The 18907-nt window shown below is 38.0% G+C and overlaps 2 protein-coding genes across 2 annotated transcripts; both read right to left on the bottom strand.

Moving 5' to 3' along the window:
- Positions 1 to 9350: 9350 nt before the first annotated feature.
- Positions 9351 to 13017, bottom strand: LOC140930818 (uncharacterized). The gene is made up of 3 exons (XM_073380531.1): positions 12907 to 13017; positions 9991 to 10389; positions 9351 to 9704 (listed from the first exon to the last, which is right to left on the bottom strand). Exons 1-3 carry the CDS (start codon positions 13015 to 13017, stop codon positions 9351 to 9353), a joined length of 864 nt encoding a protein of 287 aa, XP_073236632.1.
- A 3286-nt stretch (positions 13018 to 16303) lies between these two features.
- LOC140930833 (collagen triple helix repeat-containing protein 1-like) lies at positions 16304 to 17291 on the bottom strand. The gene is made up of 2 exons (XM_073380546.1): positions 16897 to 17291; positions 16304 to 16660 (listed from the first exon to the last, which is right to left on the bottom strand). The coding sequence occupies exons 1-2, from the start codon at positions 17245 to 17247 to the stop codon at positions 16304 to 16306; spliced, it is 708 nt and encodes a 235-aa protein (XP_073236647.1). The 5' UTR covers positions 17248 to 17291.
- Positions 17292 to 18907: the final 1616 nt, after the last annotated feature.

The following is an 18907-nucleotide window of genomic DNA, read 5'->3' as shown; positions in this document are numbered from 1 at the left end:
TGGTCTTACGTGAGTCAGTGAACTGAAAGATCTTTCATTTTACCTTTACAGGAGCCGGTTACCTTTCTATCAAACAAATAGATTCTATGTTGCCCTGGGTCTGTTCAGTAATAGATCACATGTACAGATTATGTCAAAATATAGTAAAAAAATAAAAAATAAAAAAATAAGTTAACTCACTTGTTGTGTAAGGTAACGACGAAACGGAAAAAGCCCTCCTTCCAATTTCCCCTCATGTAAATACTTTCCTCTTTAGTAGGAGACGGCAAGTAGCGAGAAAGGACTGGGGAAGGGTCGGGTCTTCACTTGATCTGTAAAATACGACTTGAAGAGAAAAGTCGTAAGGTAAAGTTTTTATGGAGCTTATACTCCGGGATTATTTGCTCACCCATTTCTACATTTTTTCTATTATAATGATAAACTGAGCAGGAATGCGATCATTATGGAAAGGAGTTGGTCAACAAGGCACTGGTGGTTTGGTGGTAAAATCTCGCTTGCCACGCGGGAGGCCTGGGTTCGATTTCTGGTCAGTGCATTTCTTTTTTTTTAAAAATATGGATTTTCTTATTCAATGCAAGGAAAATATCGGAAAGAGAGATATAAATTGAGTGACATAATAATAGAAAATGTAATTTGTGATAATCCTGGCCTAAATTATAACTATTTTCCCGGCAGGAATCAGGGGACTTGGGACGAGTACTAAGCGCGGATAGGGTTTTGGGATTGCAGTTTGTAATGTGTGGCCCTTAGGACGTTTCGTCTTTGTCTTAATTTTCCAAATGTTGTTCTGTAACTTTTGTCTATTTGCGCATGCTAGATTTTGCATAGTATACCCTAAAATCCCGCGGGTGGCACCACTGCCTTGGTCGGGGGTGCACGTTCCCTTTTTTTTTTCTTTCCACCTGCTGTTTTTTGGGGGTTTTCGTGCCCGGCTTTGGTGCATTTCATTTTACTTAGCGGTAATGGACATTTGTAAGCATATTAACTGAAGCTTGATAAACGGGACGGTGCCTTGGCTCGCCGACGCGCCCATATATTATCATTTTGTGTGCCTGGTTGAGCAATGGAGGCAAAATAGGGTGATTTTTTGTAACCCTTATTTCCAGGGTGAACCCAGTGCCCCTCCTAACAGACCGTTTTAACTTGTATGTTACACAAGGAAGGTCTCAAAATAAAATGCGCGTGAATGCACGTGAATAAGGCTGAATGTAAAAGAAACTCTTCTCTAGAGTATTACATCGCATGAACTTCTGACTAGTTCTTTTAAGTTTGTGTATTCATCTAAGACCGTGAGCACGTTGGAATCTTTTCTGGGCTGAGCCCTCGTCTCTGTGTCTCTTGTTTCGGAAAACATTGAGTAAGCTTTCCTATTACAATGTTTAATTTTGTTTCAAATTTCGAAATGCCTTTTAGATCAGAATTCTTTATGTTGTTGTTACTTTTTCGGTCCCGTTATCTTACAGCGAGTGAATAAAAAACAAAATGGTAGAATATAGAGAATTGACTCTGGAATGATATAAACAAACCATAAACCCCACTGACCGTTAGCCTATAATAAAGGGAATAGACCGATTTTGATATGTTAATATTAATACTTTGTTCTGAGGCTTAAAGGAATGAAACAAAAGAAATTTATATTCACCCCTGAACTTTCAATTGACCACTTCAGAAAATACCATAACATACCAAAATGCTCTTTGTTTGTCACCCCAAAATTTTGCATAAGCATTGTTTTCAGTTCCTCTTGGGGCCATTTTAACTCCCAAAAGAAACTGAAGACAATGCTTACGCAAACTTTTGGGGTGACAAACAAAGAGCATTACGGTATGTTATGGTATTTTCTGGAGTGGTCAGTTGATTCCTAACATTTATCCTGGAAGCCGCGGAAACAAGAATGAAATGAGACAGAGAAAAAAGTCTTATGAACTCGACAGGATTCGAGACCACGGCCGCCGGGTTTGCTCTATACGCTGCTTCCCAAGGGCTAGACACGGGTAGTAAGGTGACAGATAGCGCAGATATTTGCGGGGCGCCGAAAGAAGAATATCGTGGGTTTGGTTCTTTTAGTTTGCCCCGTGTGGCCCACTTCTTTAACGAAATGTTCAGAGCAGTTTAGTGGGTTCTTTAGCACTTAAATCTTTTAGTTTTCTCTGATCCATTTGACCGTGCCACCCGGCCCAACATTATAGGATAGAAAACAAACAACTGAAAAAAGAATTTCTCACGTCCAGTGAGGCGGTTTCAAACATCAACTGCAGCACAGTTGTTTCTATCTTATTGGATTTTCTCCAAACCCAGGGCGTTATCTTTTACACTGTCTCTCTTTTCGAGTGTCTGCTTCTTGTCCGGTTTTGGAATGAAATATGTTTATCGATCCTTTTTTACTATATTTTCCACTTATTGCAACCTTGTTATCGCAATATATATTTTTTTTGCAGTGTCTTGTTGCTGAGGTGAGGTGGTTGTTCCCAGTGATGATCTCCCAGAAACACAGAGAATCAACAAAACAGCGAAACACTGAACCATCATAATAATGAGAGTTGAACCAGAACACAAAGCTGAATAGACCAGTGCTACGTGCTCATCAGTGAAAAATAGTAAATATTTGTTCTTTTCCTGTTTTACTATCACTGGTTACTTTCTTATTTCATTTCCTTTTGTAGTTATACGTGTCTGTTTTCCTTCTCGAACAAACTTCCCCTTGAAAGTAAGTCGTCGTACGTGTAGGTATTGTCTCAATTGTTATCTTCATTATCACCATATCATTTATTCAGCACGTATTCATAGACGCGCACGTTTTGTTGGAGTTGGCCTTTTTTCCGGAGTAACCTTTACAGCTTCTCATTACATGTTCATATCTACACTCTTACATGGTACACTTAGGCGGCCAAAAGAGATTTCGCACTGAAACGTTCCGTTGTTTTAACAAAATCAATTTTGACAATTGGACACAATGTCATATGAATAATAATTATTGCTCGTTTTTGTTGATGGTCCCCTTTTGCCTTTTCTATTTCTAGCATCCCCAAAAAACTTTGAGGTTGCAACCTCTTTAAAACACCTACTTAAAGGTGGTGGGTGCCTGTTATTAATAAGAATTTTGATCCCGAGCCAACTAAACAAGTTCCGACACGACTACATTGCTTATCGATCTTAACTGAAAGCATGACTATCTTTTGCTTATCAAACTCTTTAAGCAACAAATTATGGAACTGAAAAAAGCGGAAACAAGTTCCGGCATAACTACTATGCTTATGTTATCGGGTAACAAAAGAACTTTAAAAGGATGATAACCTTTAGATCATTTTTCTAATCACGATTTTAAGGGAAGGGTGTTTGCATGTCGGGTAAGGTTCCTTTTTCTAAGTATTGTTATGAACTCTTCGCAAAGGAAAGACTGAATAGCAAAACCAGCGAAATGCCGTACCAAGATCACTGATTAGATCATGTGTACTGTCTGCTATCACTGCAACGCTTCGGTTATGCTCATAGCTGTAGATCACCTTTCTTCGTTAGCACGCCAAAAATAGCAAGTCGTGATCTCCTCTGACTGTTCCCTAGTCTTAGTACGTCGGTCGTGATTCTAAACAAGCTTAAAGTGGGCTGTTTTTGCTGTGATTCAAAATACTTTGCCCAGAACCTGTAAATTAGCCTAAAAGTTACACTGAAGAATGATGAATGATCGAAGCAATATTTTACAATATCTCTAGTCTAAAAAACACACTTGCCGAAACTTCATTCCTTTTTCTTTTTTCTTCTTTCTTTTTTTCTTTATTTCCTCGCAGACAATGAAAATGATTTCAGCAAGTGCAGGAAATTTAGACAATGAGTGTAAGTTAGGGAGATATCCACTTTTACAGTTTCTTACATATTACATAAAAAAAGAAATATAAATATTTTTGCAATTTTTCCGCTTACCACCTGGTTTGTAATTAATAATTTTTTCTTCTGACAAAGCGGATTTTTTCGCTCTCACCTGTGTCAGCGCATGAAAAATCTTTCATTTTACTTTTTATAAAAGCCGGTTACCTTTCTATCAAACAAATAGATTCCATATGATGTCCTGTGTCTATTCAGTAATAAACTTATATGACCAAAACATATAGTAAAAACAAAAATGTGGCATGCAGATGAGCCGTAGGCGAGTGTGTCAGTGATGTGCGTTCTTGTTGACTAATAGCGTAACTCACTTGTTGTTAAAGGAAAAAGAAGAGAACTGCATGACGAGACTTCTTCTTCCACCTGATTTAAGCTTAAATCGATTTAACGACCAAGTCTTAAATCGATTTAACAAAATAGATTTAACGACTAAGTCTTAAACCGATTTAAGCTTAAATAGATTTAACGACTATGTCTTATCGATTTAAACTTCATTTAACAAGGTCTTAAATCGATTTAACTATATAGATTTAGAACGATTTATTTTAATTTTAAGTTATGTATTTTTATTAAAAAAATATATAATGCGGCTTTTTTTTCATTATGCCAGCCGCTGATAAATGATTTTACCTTGTTATATAAATTTACGTAGTAAAGTACTTTTATTTATTAAATTTAGATAACACCCTTTGGCCAGCTGCTGATAATGATTCGAATTTCGCTTCATTATAAGCGTCAAATATCAAAATTTCTATCTTTTACAGTATGGAAAATCTGGAAGTTAATAAATACCGTAGCAAGGATTGTGTGGTGTCTATGAGTTATACTAGTGAATTTGGCTTCATTATAAGCATCAAATATTAAAATTTCCATATTCTACTACAGTCTGCAAAATTTCGAAATTAAGAAATATCAAGGATTTTATTATGTATATATATTTGGTGTAGCAGCACGGTGAATTTGGCTTCATTATAAAAGTCAAATATCAAAGGTCCTATATTTTGCAGTCTGGGAAATTTGGAAATTAAACAAATACCATGAATTGTATGGTGTCTATGAGTAGCGAATTTGGCTTCATTATAAGCGTCAAATATCAACATTTCTATATTTTACAGTCTGCAAAATTTGGAAATTAAGAAATATCAAATAATTTTTTGTCTTTTAGGTATAGTGGTAAAGGTAGGTTCATTATGAGCATCAAATATCAAATGACTATATTTTTACACTCTGCTTGCATTAAACTTATGAAAAAATGATATTTTTTTAATAGTAAGTAGATTTAGTGTGTAGCACTTCTTGATTTTTTTGCAAAGGCACAAGAAACACGAGAACTGATTAAAAATTGTGAGTTAAACCTCTATGTATCACGCGATGGCCTGTCTCACTGTACCAAAATTATCATATCTCGGTGGGCATTCGTTAGTCAGCCAAGCGCGGTCATTGCACGCGTGCTGAACAAGAATGCTGTATCATGACAGACTAGAAACAATAGACAACTCAAAAAGCACAAACTCAGCCAAAACGCTAAAAATCCTCAATGTTCACTCAAGTTTGGGCTTATTGAAGATAATGTCACAGTTTTTCAATGACCATGAAATTCAGAGTCCGGGTAGTTAGTTAATCAATTGTGGCCCTGAAAAAAATTGAAGGGAAAAAAACTACGAATTTTTAAGAAAATGCTTTTTTCGTGAGAAGGACACTTAAACGCTGACAAACGAAAATAGCGAAAACTATAATTTCTATATGTTTGCTTTGCTCATCTGTTATAACGATACCCAAAATAAAGAGATGAATCTCATAGTTTATTAGATATAATCCGTGTAAAGTTTGCTTATCATTTTCGCATAAATTATGACCTAAATTTGGAAACCGCTGAATTTCTCGAATTGGGTCTTTGCGATTTTGGTGAAACTCTGTTCAGCGCAAGGCACTAATGCGCACTATGTTTAGCCGAGAGATTTTCACAAAAAAATGCCGGCAACGGCAGATTTTCAACTTAGACCTCAAAGGGGCGTGGCATTATAACCACGTGACATTTACTCCGATCGCCAAAAATTTTATGTTATATTGTAGATTGATCTATATGTTATCCATTCTATGTGTTAGACTTACGATAAAAGTAAAGGTGGGGATACCAGAGAGCTTAAAAGTAGGATGGTACCCCCCCAAAAAAACTGGGTCGAGTCACCTTAAACAAAATCGGACTCCCGCTACGCGGTCGTCCGATTTTGTTAATCACTCGTATGATTACAGACCGAATTGGACTCTACTCAGTCCTGTTATCATTACAAATCAGGTATCAAAAAAGGCAAAAGGTGATTTTTAGGTTTTTTGATTAAGAAATATCATTGTATTTATTGTGTCTAGTAGGTACAGTAGTGAATTTGGCTTCATTGTAAGCGTAAAATATTAAAAGTTCTATACTTTACTGTCCGCAAAACGTGGAAATTAAGAAAAATCATGGATTTTATGGTGTCTGTTCGGTGTAGAAATGATTTTAACTTTATTATAAGCTTCAAATATCAAACTTTCAATATTGTACAGTCTTCAAAATTTAGAAATTAAGAAATGTCAACATATTGATTGTCTCTATAAGGTAAAATAGTGAATTTCGCTACATTATAAGCGTCCAATATCAAAAATTCTATATTTTACACTCTGCAAAATTTGGAAATTAACAAATACCATGAATTGCATGTATTGTATCTATAAGGTACAGTAGTCGAAATTTGGCTTCATTATAAGTGTGAAATATCCAAATGTCTCTATTTACAGTCAGCAAAATTTGGAAATTAAAAGAAAATGAAAGATTTTATTGTGAATATTAGATTAGAGTACCGAAGTGTGACGTCATAGAAAATGAAATTTGTGAAATTATGGGATTCCTAATCTTATGAACCAAGCTAAATTTAGAAGGATTTGTAAGGAATCGTCACAGCATAACTGGGCTAATATGTCAGAGACAATTTGCCCCGAATTGCTAATTTTTGGCGAGTAGGCGTCTTGGACGTTGTTCTTTCAGAATATTTTAACAAATCCCATAATTTCACAAATTTTATTTTTATGACGTCATCGCTTCGGTACTCTATTTGGCTTCAATATAAGCGTCAAATATCAAAATTTATATTTTTTATAGTCTGGAAAATTTGGAAAATAACAAAAACTATGGATTTTTATTGTGTCCATGACGTATAGTGGTGAAAATAACTAATGGCTAAAGCCACTAATAGATAAACGAAAAAAACAAAACAAAACGAAACAAAAACGGAAGTTTTAAACTGCTAAAAGCAGACGGACGCCGGGCACAGTAGAGACCTCGCTATATTGCACCTGGAACAGATTGTTCCCCAGGTTCTGATATCGTCCGCGCCGTAAAGAGCTAGAGCCTACTGTAACATTGGAATAGTAAACGTTAAAAAGAAGCTACAGTAATGTGATTTGTGCGTAACTCAGCCGGCACCACATTCAATGTGCGGCACGCGCGTATGAAAAATGAGCGTTTATAAATAACCGTAACAGTTCTACTTCGCTTAGGAATATGAGTAATAGCATTGTTGCTCGATGACCTGGTAAATCTCGTTAATTGTCTAGTTACAGGCAAAGCTTCACTACGAAAACCAAGTTTTTTTACAGCTCTACAGAAGAACCTGTATCCAAAAATTTCGTGCCAGTGTGAGATGGGTAACAGATTTGTTAGTTGGAGGTGGGACTTATAGGCTACATTGCAACGGAAGGAAGGCTTCAATGTTTTTTTTTTTGCGCGGCGCTGCACATTCTCAGCTCGCTTTTAATTAGTAACCCAATTGACTGTGGCGACCATACTTGGGTTGCGAAGCCGAGGTGACGTCGAACGATAGAAAGATAGAGTGTGCGACCCGTTTTGGTGCTTTAGATGAACCTAGAAGCTCGGCCCACAAAGCCAAAGAGTTTCACTTTGTTAACTTTTGCACACTGGTAAATCACTTGTTTGTCCGAGGTAAGGTTGCTTGACACCCATACACCAGGTCCCGGTTGTTCAAACGTTGGATAGCACTATCCACCGGATAAAATCACTATCCAAGAAGAAAGAGGAAATCAATTGCGCTATCCAGTGGATAGTGATTTATCCAGTGGATAGTGCTACCATCTTTCGAACAACTTTCCAACGTTGTTTTATCGATAATAAGAGTGCTCTACGTCCAGATACAGGTGTTCTTTTAGGGGTGATGCACTGGTATTTACCCTTGGACTGTTTAAATATGAGCTCAGATGATTTGGAACAACTGAAAAGATCGTTAATATCAGATTGCAGGGCATTACAGTCTGTGGCAGAATCAGATGCTCTTGAAGATCTTGGTACCATCGACGTAACAGGCAAATCCCGATGTCTTAACAGTGTTAGAGTAGATCCTCCACTAACAGCAGAAACAATATCGGCCCTAATAGGAACCCTTATAGTACCCAGGATGTAACCGGCAGTTCTCTGGAAGCGGCTCTGAGAACAGTAACCTGTTGCTAGCGTCGCTGTAAGTGTGAACGGAACCAATCGTAAAGTTTGCCGGTGATGCCGTATTGGTGCAACCTTCCAAGTAACTTGGTTTGATCCACTTTGTCGAAAGTCTTACTCTTGTCGACAAATATATAATGCATACCTGTTTACCAGCGTCAAGTTGACCACCAATGTATTGTTTACAGAGAGTAGAGAAGAGGAAACTTGAACCTAGTGCGGCTTCGGTGGAAGTAATCAGGACAACTTGAGCATAAAATTACATTTTACTTAATACCTTGTACACTGAAGCAAAAAGCACTAAACAAAATGAAAAATAAGAAAGACCCTCTATTAAAAGAAAGAATAAAAACGTCCTACTTCTTTCAACTGATCCAAACTATAAACTGAAGAATACTCAAGTTATCATATAACTATACTAAACATCTTTAGTTAACTATTGCTATGAATTTTGCTAGCTAGGTTTTCTTTAATTTGTTGCGTGACCTGGAACTGCTCTATCGTGATCACACTGAAATTAAGTCAGTATTTGACGATGGCCAATGAAATTCTGTCAGGTTTCTTACTCTACTTTTCGTAAGGAAGCAACGTTGTAAGGCAAAAAATTTATACACAATGCTGAAACACTTTTTAAGCATTTTTTCAGATAAACGATTATTTAATTCACAAGTCTAAGATTTAAAATGGTCAATCTCAATGTAAAGGGTAACGTGAACTTGTTACTAAACACTGATACAGTTTTTAGCCAAACATTATTTTTGAAATATAACAACTGCGAATTACACAATCATGCAGATTTCATGCAGACCTTTGACACTGACGTCTGGCGACTGTAGCAACACAGCTAAAATGAAAATGAAAATGCCATTGCACCTGTGCTTTAAATGTTTCTGTAGATCTACTTGTTTTTCCTAAAAAAAAAAAAAAACACACACAAAAAAAAAAAAAAAAAACACAGTGCCAAAGGAAAATCCAGGTTTCTTTATTAGGACTGGGGCCTAGATACTTCTTCAATCATTATCCGGGACACTGAATTCCACCCAGTTTCAGCATTACCCAAGGTTTGGCCATGACATTGTCCAACCCATAATTCCACTCTTACCGTCCCTTGTGGAATGTTTTCACAGTATCCCTCAAATGACCGATGATATAGCAGTTCAGGGTTCCCGTAATGCCAGTTGTTGTAAACCACAGCCTCAATCGTCATTGGTCCACTGCATTCGTTTCCGTTAAACTTGAAATACCATCGATCACACTTACTATCTCCTATTACCCTCATGATTCCCTGGAATGAGACTTTTAGGGCTGTATCCGACATCAGCTTGTTGAAAGTACAGTTCTAGGGGAAAATACAAAAATAAACACAAAACAAACACAAACAGTGATTTATTAAGGCTGCGACTCTTTCAATGCTAAATAACGCAGGGAATTAATCAATACATGTAATTAATTAAAGCTGCAAAGGAGGATGAAAGCTGAGACGATGACGAGATTGATAGCCGCATTGCTGTTAGATTGGTTCTTAATTTAATCCCAGCAAACGCTTAAACTTTCAAAGTTTTTACACCGACTGAGATCAACTACTTTGCTCATGAGGGTCCTTATAAAGCCCGTTCGTTGCTTACCTTAATCTTTCCGTTTTCAATACCGCTGACTGATTTCCACACACATTGCTTCCAGTTGGTTTCTGGTACTACACTTGCTTGACTTGCTTTGAAGCTTTCTCCTTTCTCTCCTTTGTCTCCTTTTCTTCCTTGATTTCCCACAATGCCTCGCTCTCCTTTCATTCCAACAAACCCCGGTTCACCTTTTGTTCCCATAACTCCTGGCGGTCCACTCTTTCCAGGAGGCCCTTCGCGCCCTCTATCTCCTCTTGGACCAGGCACTCCTTGCGATCCCTTATCACCAATTTGTCCTTTATCGCCTTCTCTTCCCTGGGCTCCTTGCGACCCTGGCACGCCTGGCATTCCAGGCATGCCATTTGATCCTGGAATGCCTGGACAACCATGACCCAGTAAAGATTTCTAAACATAAAGATTAACAGAGATTAGAGCACTTTCACGTGTTTTAAGAAATAAAGTGAATGTCGTCAGTAGGTAGTATAGGGAAAGGATGGCGATATGTGAATTCATTAGGGCTTTGCAGAAGTTGCTCGGCAACTTTTTGGCAACTTCTCATAATTATTTCGAGTAATTTTTTCTCTTTTAGAGCAACTTTTTGCATGCTGAGCAGTTTCTAGTTTTCTACCAATTCTGAGATATCTGATCAGCTTTTGGAGCATAAATTGCTTCCACTTTTCACCATCTTTTAGTACGCAATTTATGAATTTCCTGTTAAAAAAGAACCAGATCCTCCCCTGGCGCTATTGTGGGCGCAAAATGCGCGTCGCCGGACTGCTAGGTCAGCGATTTTTTTAAAGAAAATTCAAAATTTCGATAATCAACCTCGTGCCAAAGGTCTTTTCGTTTTCCAACAGGGCGGTGTCACAATGATATGCGCATTTCCCCCGTTTTGGGCATCCCCACTCCCAAAACCCCTGTGATATGGGCATCCCCTGTAACCCCAATCCTAATGCTAACCCTAGCCCAGATCGCTAAGGTAATATAAGAAGGGGATGCCCATATCACTAGTGTTTTGGCCGAAAAAAACTGTTGAACGCAAAAAGGTCGGTCCCGTCCATTTGGCGATAACGAAGAATTCGGCTAGGTAGCAGTGAAACTAAGCGACGTCCCAAGGACAGATGTAAGGAACACAGACGTCCAGTCGACAAAACTAACATTAAATCCAAACGTTCACCCACTACTGTTTCTGAAAACTTTCTCTCTCACTCTGACCATTCTCACACTGACATGCAGTTAATCCCACTGGAGAAAATTAATTCTTCACGTTACTCATGACTCATGACTCTTGGTTATGACTCGTGAACCTAATGGCCTTAACCGCCATGACGAATTGTTGTAATCTGTATCCTTATTAGTTTTTCTTTTCTTTTTTTTTTTTTTTTTTTGTACGTCATTTCCTCCTCTCCCTTTTATGTAAAATTGTAACACCTAGTATCATAAATTCAGTAACATCTGTAAACTTGAAGAAGACTGACATGGCCAGTCAAAATATTGTTATATGAAAAAAACAATACACGTTGTTATGATCAGCTTTGCAGCAGTCTTTGGAATTTTCGTGTTTTAATTTCAATTTCAACTCTGATCGCTGTTGAATTGCATGAATAATAATTAGAGGTTTTGACATTGAACAGCAACAACAATTACACAATCTTACTCACTCGCTGTACAATTGTCAAATTTTTGCATCAGACCAACTAAAGGAAGAAAGCAACTAATTTTTTTTGTTTCGTTTCTAGTAGCAACTTTTGAGCAACTTTCGTAACAAAAAGCAACTTTTGCCTTTTTTTTGAGCAACATTTCAGTAACTTTTTGAGAATTTACAGGAAACTAATTCTCGAGCAACTTGTGGGAAGCCATTGAATTCATAGAAACGTATGAAAACCAGCCCATGTTTAACTAGGACGAATATTTTTATTTTAAGGAAAGTTTCAGTGAAGGCTATATTTAACTATGATAGACAATGGTCACAATTTTTGAGGGAAAGCTTCCTTCTTATTACGTTCTTACTCTCGCTTCATTACGGCTAATCTTCAGGAATAAATAATGCGTAATCCCCTGTTTCCGGATTTGATCAACCTTTTTTTACTTGCATAAAGCCTAGACAAGTAAGCTTTTTGTTCTCATGACACAGCAGTATTCCAAGATCGAGTTTATCAATGCAAAGAAGATATTGACGAGGTCACAAGAAGGAATTTTGGTTCCATTTCCGAACACAGAGAATGCAAAAAGACGCTTGATGTAAATGATTATCTATGTATTGGACGCTTTGGTTCTATTAATTAAAAATTAAGGGTGTTTCACAATTCGTAAGGTCGAGCGTTATATGTTCAAGGGACAGGTTCACCGTTAAGTGCGTGCTCATTAATTAAATCACTTTTTTCCAATTTATTATTAATTCTATCGGTTAATAATCCCACTAATTCTCAGGGATTTCATAGCGATTTGACAGTAGAAGTGTATCTCAGAGTAACCTGAAGTAGGATGGAGGAGCACTAAAATCGCAGAAAAAAAATGGTGGATTATGCCAACACTACGAATGTTGAATTTATTGTTGACCCAGAGGTTTTATTCCATGGTTGATTAATTAATTTACAGCTATTTGCAAATATTTAAGTTGATCAATTGATTAACTTAAATATACTTATATACTATATAATACTTGCAAGTGCAAGTGACTTCCAGGGGAGTGTGCAGATTGGTTCTTTGACAACATTATGACATGATCATATTGCTTGCATAGACGATACAGCATGTCCCAGCAGAAAAACAGCATTTTGATAAATGAGCACCTGTCCCTTTAAGTGAGGAAACGTTTTCCAAAATGTTGACAAGAAGTGATGAATGTTTTCCATGCAATGTTTAACGCACTGCCAGTGGTGACTAAAAATTGTCATCTAAAGCCAAACATTTATCTCTTACCTTGCATAAATCTTTTATCTGTTGAATATTTTGCTGTTGGGGTGAGGTGGTTGTCCCAAGTGATTCTCCAGAAATAAAGAAAGTAAACAAAACCGCAAAATACTGTGCCATTACGAGAAAGTAACAGTACACTGAGCGTTTATGAGATTCGTGCTTTGTGCTTGTCAATAGCGAATATCTTAAGTTAATCTTGTTTTTCTGTTTATTACCTTTTATGGTATATTTATATCTGAGACTATTGATTTCGTCTTAAGTATTTGTTTTTCTTTTTCGAAAATGCCTTTAATTTAATCCAGCAGACCTCAGACCTCGTTTAGAAAACTTCCGGCCTTTTGAAAGAAGTTCAGTAATATACACGTACAGAACAAACCTAAACTTTACTAAACACAGTTAAGCTTTTGTGTCTATCTCAATTTTCATCCTTCAATCACCCGACCGGTGTTATTACTGCATGCACGTTTTGTTTGTTCGGCTTTCTCGGGGAAATTTTAGAGCTTCTCATTACATGTTCACATTCATACTTCAAAATTGCGAAGATGGGCGGACACTGAAAGATATTAGCTAATAAACAAATTCATAATTTTTACTTAACTTTAAAACTAGTTGGACGGTACTATATCTTTCGTGATTGTGCCGACCTTGTTTGTTTGTTTGTTTGTTTGTTTTGTTTTGTTTTGTTTTGTTTTTTTTTTCTTTCTATTTCTAAAACGCCAAAAAGAGTTAAGGTCACTTTATTCTTTTTTGCGTGTATTCACTTCTAGGTGGGTGTTGTTAAATCTTCTTTAACGATCATGAGAATTTTGATTCAGCGCCAGCTAAACAAGCCCTTAAGATTGTTTTTTCTGATCGTGATTTTAAGGCAATCAGTATTTCACATTCCTTGAATGCTGATCTCTTTGGGGGTGCTCTTCTGTCGACAAGTTTTAGTAATTGTTAGTAATGAACTCTGCCTAGAGAAGAAACAGACAAAAAAAAAATTAGCATCGAACTGCAACATGATACAGAAACGAAGAGAGAGTTCTAAACAAACAGAAGTGGTTTGTTCACGAGACACTTCGCCAGTCGCATAACCGCCCAGTGTGATAGACACAGAGAGATACAACAAAACATGTTGCAAAGTACTGTCCATGATACACAAAAGAAAAGGGACTATTAATAATCACAGGAGTTCAGGCTTCAGGAGTAATCATTGATCGTTTATTGCGACAGTGCTGTTTCGTATGGTCCGAAATTGTAGGATCACACTCTTCAGGCAACTTCAAAAGAAAAGGGATATATGCCCGGGGGGTGGGGGGTACTCCTGGGAATTCTTGGTGGGGGCGTGGGGCCCAGTTTCTCAAATCCTGACCCGATTTCAGACCAATAAATGTAATTTTCCACATCTGTTTTCAGACTAGACCTCTAAAATGCATACCCTTTTCAGACCTGGCCTATAGGCAGAAAATATGTCATCATTACTTAACCGTTAGAGCGCAAACAAAAAAATTCTGCAAATCCATTTCGAATTCGCATATTCTGTTTCTTGCTTACTCATTTGGAATATTGAAACGATAAATACGTTCATACATTGCGTAGTTCCCTTGAAAACCATACCCGATTCCAGACCAAAATGGGTACGGTATACCCGTTTTCAGACCAAAACGGCGCAAAAAACCTACCCGATAGGGCCGCACATACCTATATGGCTTATATAAGGGAGTACCCCCCGGGGATATATGTTAGACACAGACATTAATGGTTCGATTTCAAGAGGCGTCACCAGTCGCATAACAGCGTAAGGACCGGTATGTGTAATTTTCCTGTAGACGCTAATGGTATCATATACAGGAGTGTAGGAGACTGAATGTAGAGGAAATTGAAACATTATGTATTATGTAAAAACTTGCACCACCGACCAAACTTAGTGGAGAATTTTCTTCGTATTTTCATGTATTTGACGGAGGAAAAGGTTAATGGTATCGGGGACTTTGACGACTTTTGTACGCCATCCAAAATCGGCGAACATTGGACCGGGGTATTTTCGACCGAGGTGGGTTGGGTAAAGAATAGCAAATTGCACCTTGAGGAGTATTAGCGGCTTTTGATTTTAAAAAGAAAGCAAGAGCAACAACGCAAAAACAATGTGTGCTGAACGTTAGGCCAATTACTTTTTAATGAAAGCCTTGCAGATTGAAGAGAATACACTGACAAAAAGGAAAAATAACAAAAACCCTCTTCCACAAGGAAAATAATGTCCACTTCTTTCAACTGATCCATCATTAAAGAAATACTCATAACTATATTAAAATTTTCAGTTGAGTTGCTTCTCTCTCCTCCGCAGAAGCTTTAAATTTGTGTGTCGTAGCCAGGATGGGGGAGGGAGGCGATGGGAAGAGGGAAGAGAAGAAAAGAGGCCTTTCTTTCCTCCAATCGTCCACCGCGTTCTTACAATTTTCGTATAATTCTATTTTTTGTTGAAATAGCCTGCGAGAGCCTCTGCGGAGACAAAACCAGTTGCTATGAAATTTACTTAAGACCAATTAAGGACTCGTTGCGTGATGTTGGATTTGGCCTATCTTCACGAGCATTAACCACTACAATTAAATCAATGAAGATGACGGCAAAGTTCAGGTCTCTTATTATTTAGTAAACTCTACATTTGGTCAATTTCAAGCCAGTTATTAACTTAATTTAAGCACACCTCAATCACTTCACTTTACCGTATACGTTCAGCGCTCTCACGTCCAAACATCTGGTTTGGAATGCAAAAGTGGTAAACTAATTATTTAGAATTTTCCCCTAGTTAAATTCGCCTTAAGAAGGATTCAACGCATCTGGTTAAAAACAACACTCTGAAATCAAGGCTTTATAGCGTGCTTTAAAATCTAAGCCGTGTAAGTCTAGACTGCCCCACCAATTTTTAGCGCTTATGAAATAAACAAATAAATGAATGAAAATAAAACAAAGCAGATTTGAGTAACAAATAAATGTAATTATATGTTCTAGAATAGTTTGAAAAAGAAAATTTTCTCATGGAAGCCAAATTCGTAGACGGTGTTATGGATAAAGATTACTTTAGTAGTTTTTATTTTTTACTTTTTACTTTTTTTTTTCACTGAAATGATAATTAAACTTCGACCCCAAATTCATATTTATTTTGCAAAAAATTATCGATCTCATCGTATACGGCAACCTGAAGTTATTACCTAGCACTGAAAATATTGCATCTATAACTTCTGAAATATGACGATTAAAAATTAATTACACATGCTGATGGCACTAACATTCGGGATTAGTATTGTGAACCTTACGCTACCATGTCGACGACTTTAGTAGTAGTAAGCTAAAACTAACAAACTCGTGCTTCATATTTTTCTATATTTGCATATTAAGCTTTTCTCAGAAAGAGAGTGTCGTATTAGGACTGGGGCCTAGACACTTCTTCAATCATTATCCGGGACACTGAATTCCACCCAGTGTAAGCATTAGCCAGGGATTGGCTACTGCACTTTCCTACCCATAATTCCACTCTAACCGTGCCTTGTGGGATGTTTTCACAGTACCCCTCAAATGGCCGATGATGCAGCTGATTAGCATTTCTCCCACATGGCCAGTTGTTGTAAACAACAGCCTCAATCGTCATTGGTCCGCTGCATTCGTTTCCATTGAACTTGAAATACCATCGGCTACACTTAGTATTGCCATCGACCCTCATGTTTCCCTGGAATGAGACTTTGAGCGCTGTATCCGACTTCAACTTGTTAAAAGCACAGTGCTGGAAAACAAAACAAAAAATAAACGATTAAAATGCCTGCAACTCTAATGTTGCTAAATAGCACAAAAATTAATGCCAACTGGAGAAAGGTTGACTGGGGATGAAGGCTGAGGGAATGAGGTTGGGGTCATAGCTGTGCTTTAAAGTTTATCTCAAAAAACCTCTTTCCACCTATGATGATCCTTTGTGGTACTTATACATAGTTCGTGTTTAGCTTTTAACGCTTTTCTTGTTACCTTAATCTTTCCGTTATCAGTACCGCTGTCTGATTTCCACACACATTGTTTCCAGTTGGTTTGTGGTACTGCACTTGTTTGACTTGCTTTGGCGCTTTCTCCTTTCTCTCCTTTGTCTCCTTTTCTTCCTTGATTTCCCACGATGCCTTGCTCTCCCTTCATTCCCACAAGCCCCGATTCACCTTTTGTTCCCATAATTCCTGGCGGTCCGCTCTTCCTAGGAGGCCCCTCGCGCCCTCTGTCTCCTCTTGGACCCTGCACTCCCTGCGTTCCCTTATCTCCAATTTGTCCTTTTGAACCTTCTCTTCCCTGGGGTCCCTGCGGCCCGGGCACGCCCGGCATTCCCGGCATGCCATTTGACCCTGGAATGCCTTGAAAACCATGACTCAGTACAGATTTCTGAAAGTAAAGATGTGTAATTAAAAGAAGAGCCATAGCCTATTACAGCAGTGAACGGAGGTAATGTATTGAGAAAGTATAATTGCAGGCTTTCTTAGAGGCAAAGCCATAGGCGTACGGGCCGGGGGAACAGCCCCTTAAAAATTATGGGCAACTCAGATTTTTTGGGCAGCAAGAGAAATTTGGGCAAAATAAAGTCAGTTTTTTAAAGAAGTTTCTTCATCTTTTTATTATTTCGAAGAGATAGATATTTTCTATTTTAACCTGAAGTCGGCGTGGTAAATCCAGTTCAATTCACAAGAGACAGTGGTTAGCTAGCACGTTTTGAGTTTCTGGTTATTAGTGAAGGGTATCATGTTGATTTACATATTTGTAGTTTTTTAATCGATGGGCTCTGTGCCCACTGTGTAATTCCAGTCGTGAATTGATTAGAATCAACTCCGCTCAACGTAACCATTCGGACCCTCGGCTAGTGTCGGAGTGAAGAAAGTTTCAACAGCGTATGGCAGATAGCATCAGCAATGGGTCTGAAAATGATGAAATGGCTGACCAATTCTCAGTTTTTACAAAAAGCCAGGGCACTCAGACAAACGCCATCGAGTCGCCCTCAAGCCCTAGTAGGTGAACACTCGCAAAGACAAACGCAGCTGACACCGGAATCACACCACCGTATAGTCTGCGTCACAGACGTAATTTAACCCCCGTTAGTAAGGTCTGCGAAGCAGTGCCGATATCCTTGTTCTGGGTCACCAACGGACTCAACGAATTACCGGTATTGCGTTTCAAATTTCCTTTCATCCTGATTGGTAAATCGACAATGGCTTTTTTAAAAGACCAATCAACGAGAATTTCAGCGCTGTTTCGCAGACGTACTTAACAAGAGTCTAGTTTCGTCTGTAGCGCAGGCTAACCATCATATTAACATTTACTATGCGACCATCGAGATGGTGCTGTCAAAGCTTGAGCTCAGGTTAAGCGGAAATGATCAGGAAATACTCTGTGCTTTGGAAAACATCTGTCACAGCGAAACACCTGATAAAGAAAGCTTCTCCCGCGTTGCTAAATTTTACAAAATCAACGGCGAGATTCTCGAAGCTGAGGAGAAAATGTGCGCGAGTTTTCGTCGTGTGCGCGGATTAGGCTACATGACTGTTCAGAAATGCTGGAGACAATGCACGAGAATGATGTATTCGATATGTTTCCAGTGTTTTCTAATGTGGTACATATCCTTGGAGTGATACCTGCTACATTGTGTTCTGCAGAACGATCATTCAGTACGTTGCGCAGATTGAAAACCTACCTCCGCAGCACCATGGGCAACAATGTGTCAGTAACGCCGCACTTATTAACATTGAAAGGGCATATGCCAACTCTTTAGTCAACAATGACATAGATCGTATCATTGATATTTTCAGCAGTCAAAATGGCAAAGACAGCTATTAACCTATTTTATGAGTTCATATAATAGATTCAGATGTAAGAATACTTTCACTTCATATGCAGGCCTATGTTGTTGTATCATATGACCCTCATTTCTTTTTGACTGTTTCTTAAAAAAAATGGGCAACTTGTGGGAATTTTTCGGGCAAATAGTTTACCGCTCCCCCTGGCG

Source organism: Porites lutea, chromosome 3 (assembly GCF_958299795.1).
Source record: "Porites lutea chromosome 3, jaPorLute2.1, whole genome shotgun sequence".
NCBI lineage: Eukaryota > Metazoa > Cnidaria > Anthozoa > Scleractinia > Poritidae > Porites > Porites lutea.
Note: the sequence above shows the minus strand (reverse complement) of the source record. Positions and strands in the feature narration are given on the sequence as shown.

Bases quoted from the DNA above. Each gene is read 5' to 3' on its own strand.
- LOC140930833 (XM_073380546.1), bottom strand. From the start codon at position 17,247: ATGCCGGGAATGCCGGGCGTGCCCGGGCCGCAGGGACCCCAGGGAAGA. The intron at 16,661-16,896 runs GTAACAAGAAAA...TTTGTTTTCCAG, and splicing joins CTGATAACGGAAAGATTAAG to CACTGTGCTTTTAACAAGTT.
- LOC140930818 (XM_073380531.1), bottom strand. From the start codon at position 13,017: ATGGCACAGTATTTTGCGGTTTTGTTTACTTTCTTTATTTCTGGAGAA. The intron at 10,390-12,906 runs GTAAGAGATAAA...CTTTATGTTTAG, and splicing joins AGATAAAAGATTTATGCAAG to AAATCTTTACTGGGTCATGG. The intron at 9,705-9,990 runs GTAAGCAACGAA...ATTTTCCCCTAG, and splicing joins TTGAAAACGGAAAGATTAAG to AACTGTACTTTCAACAAGCT.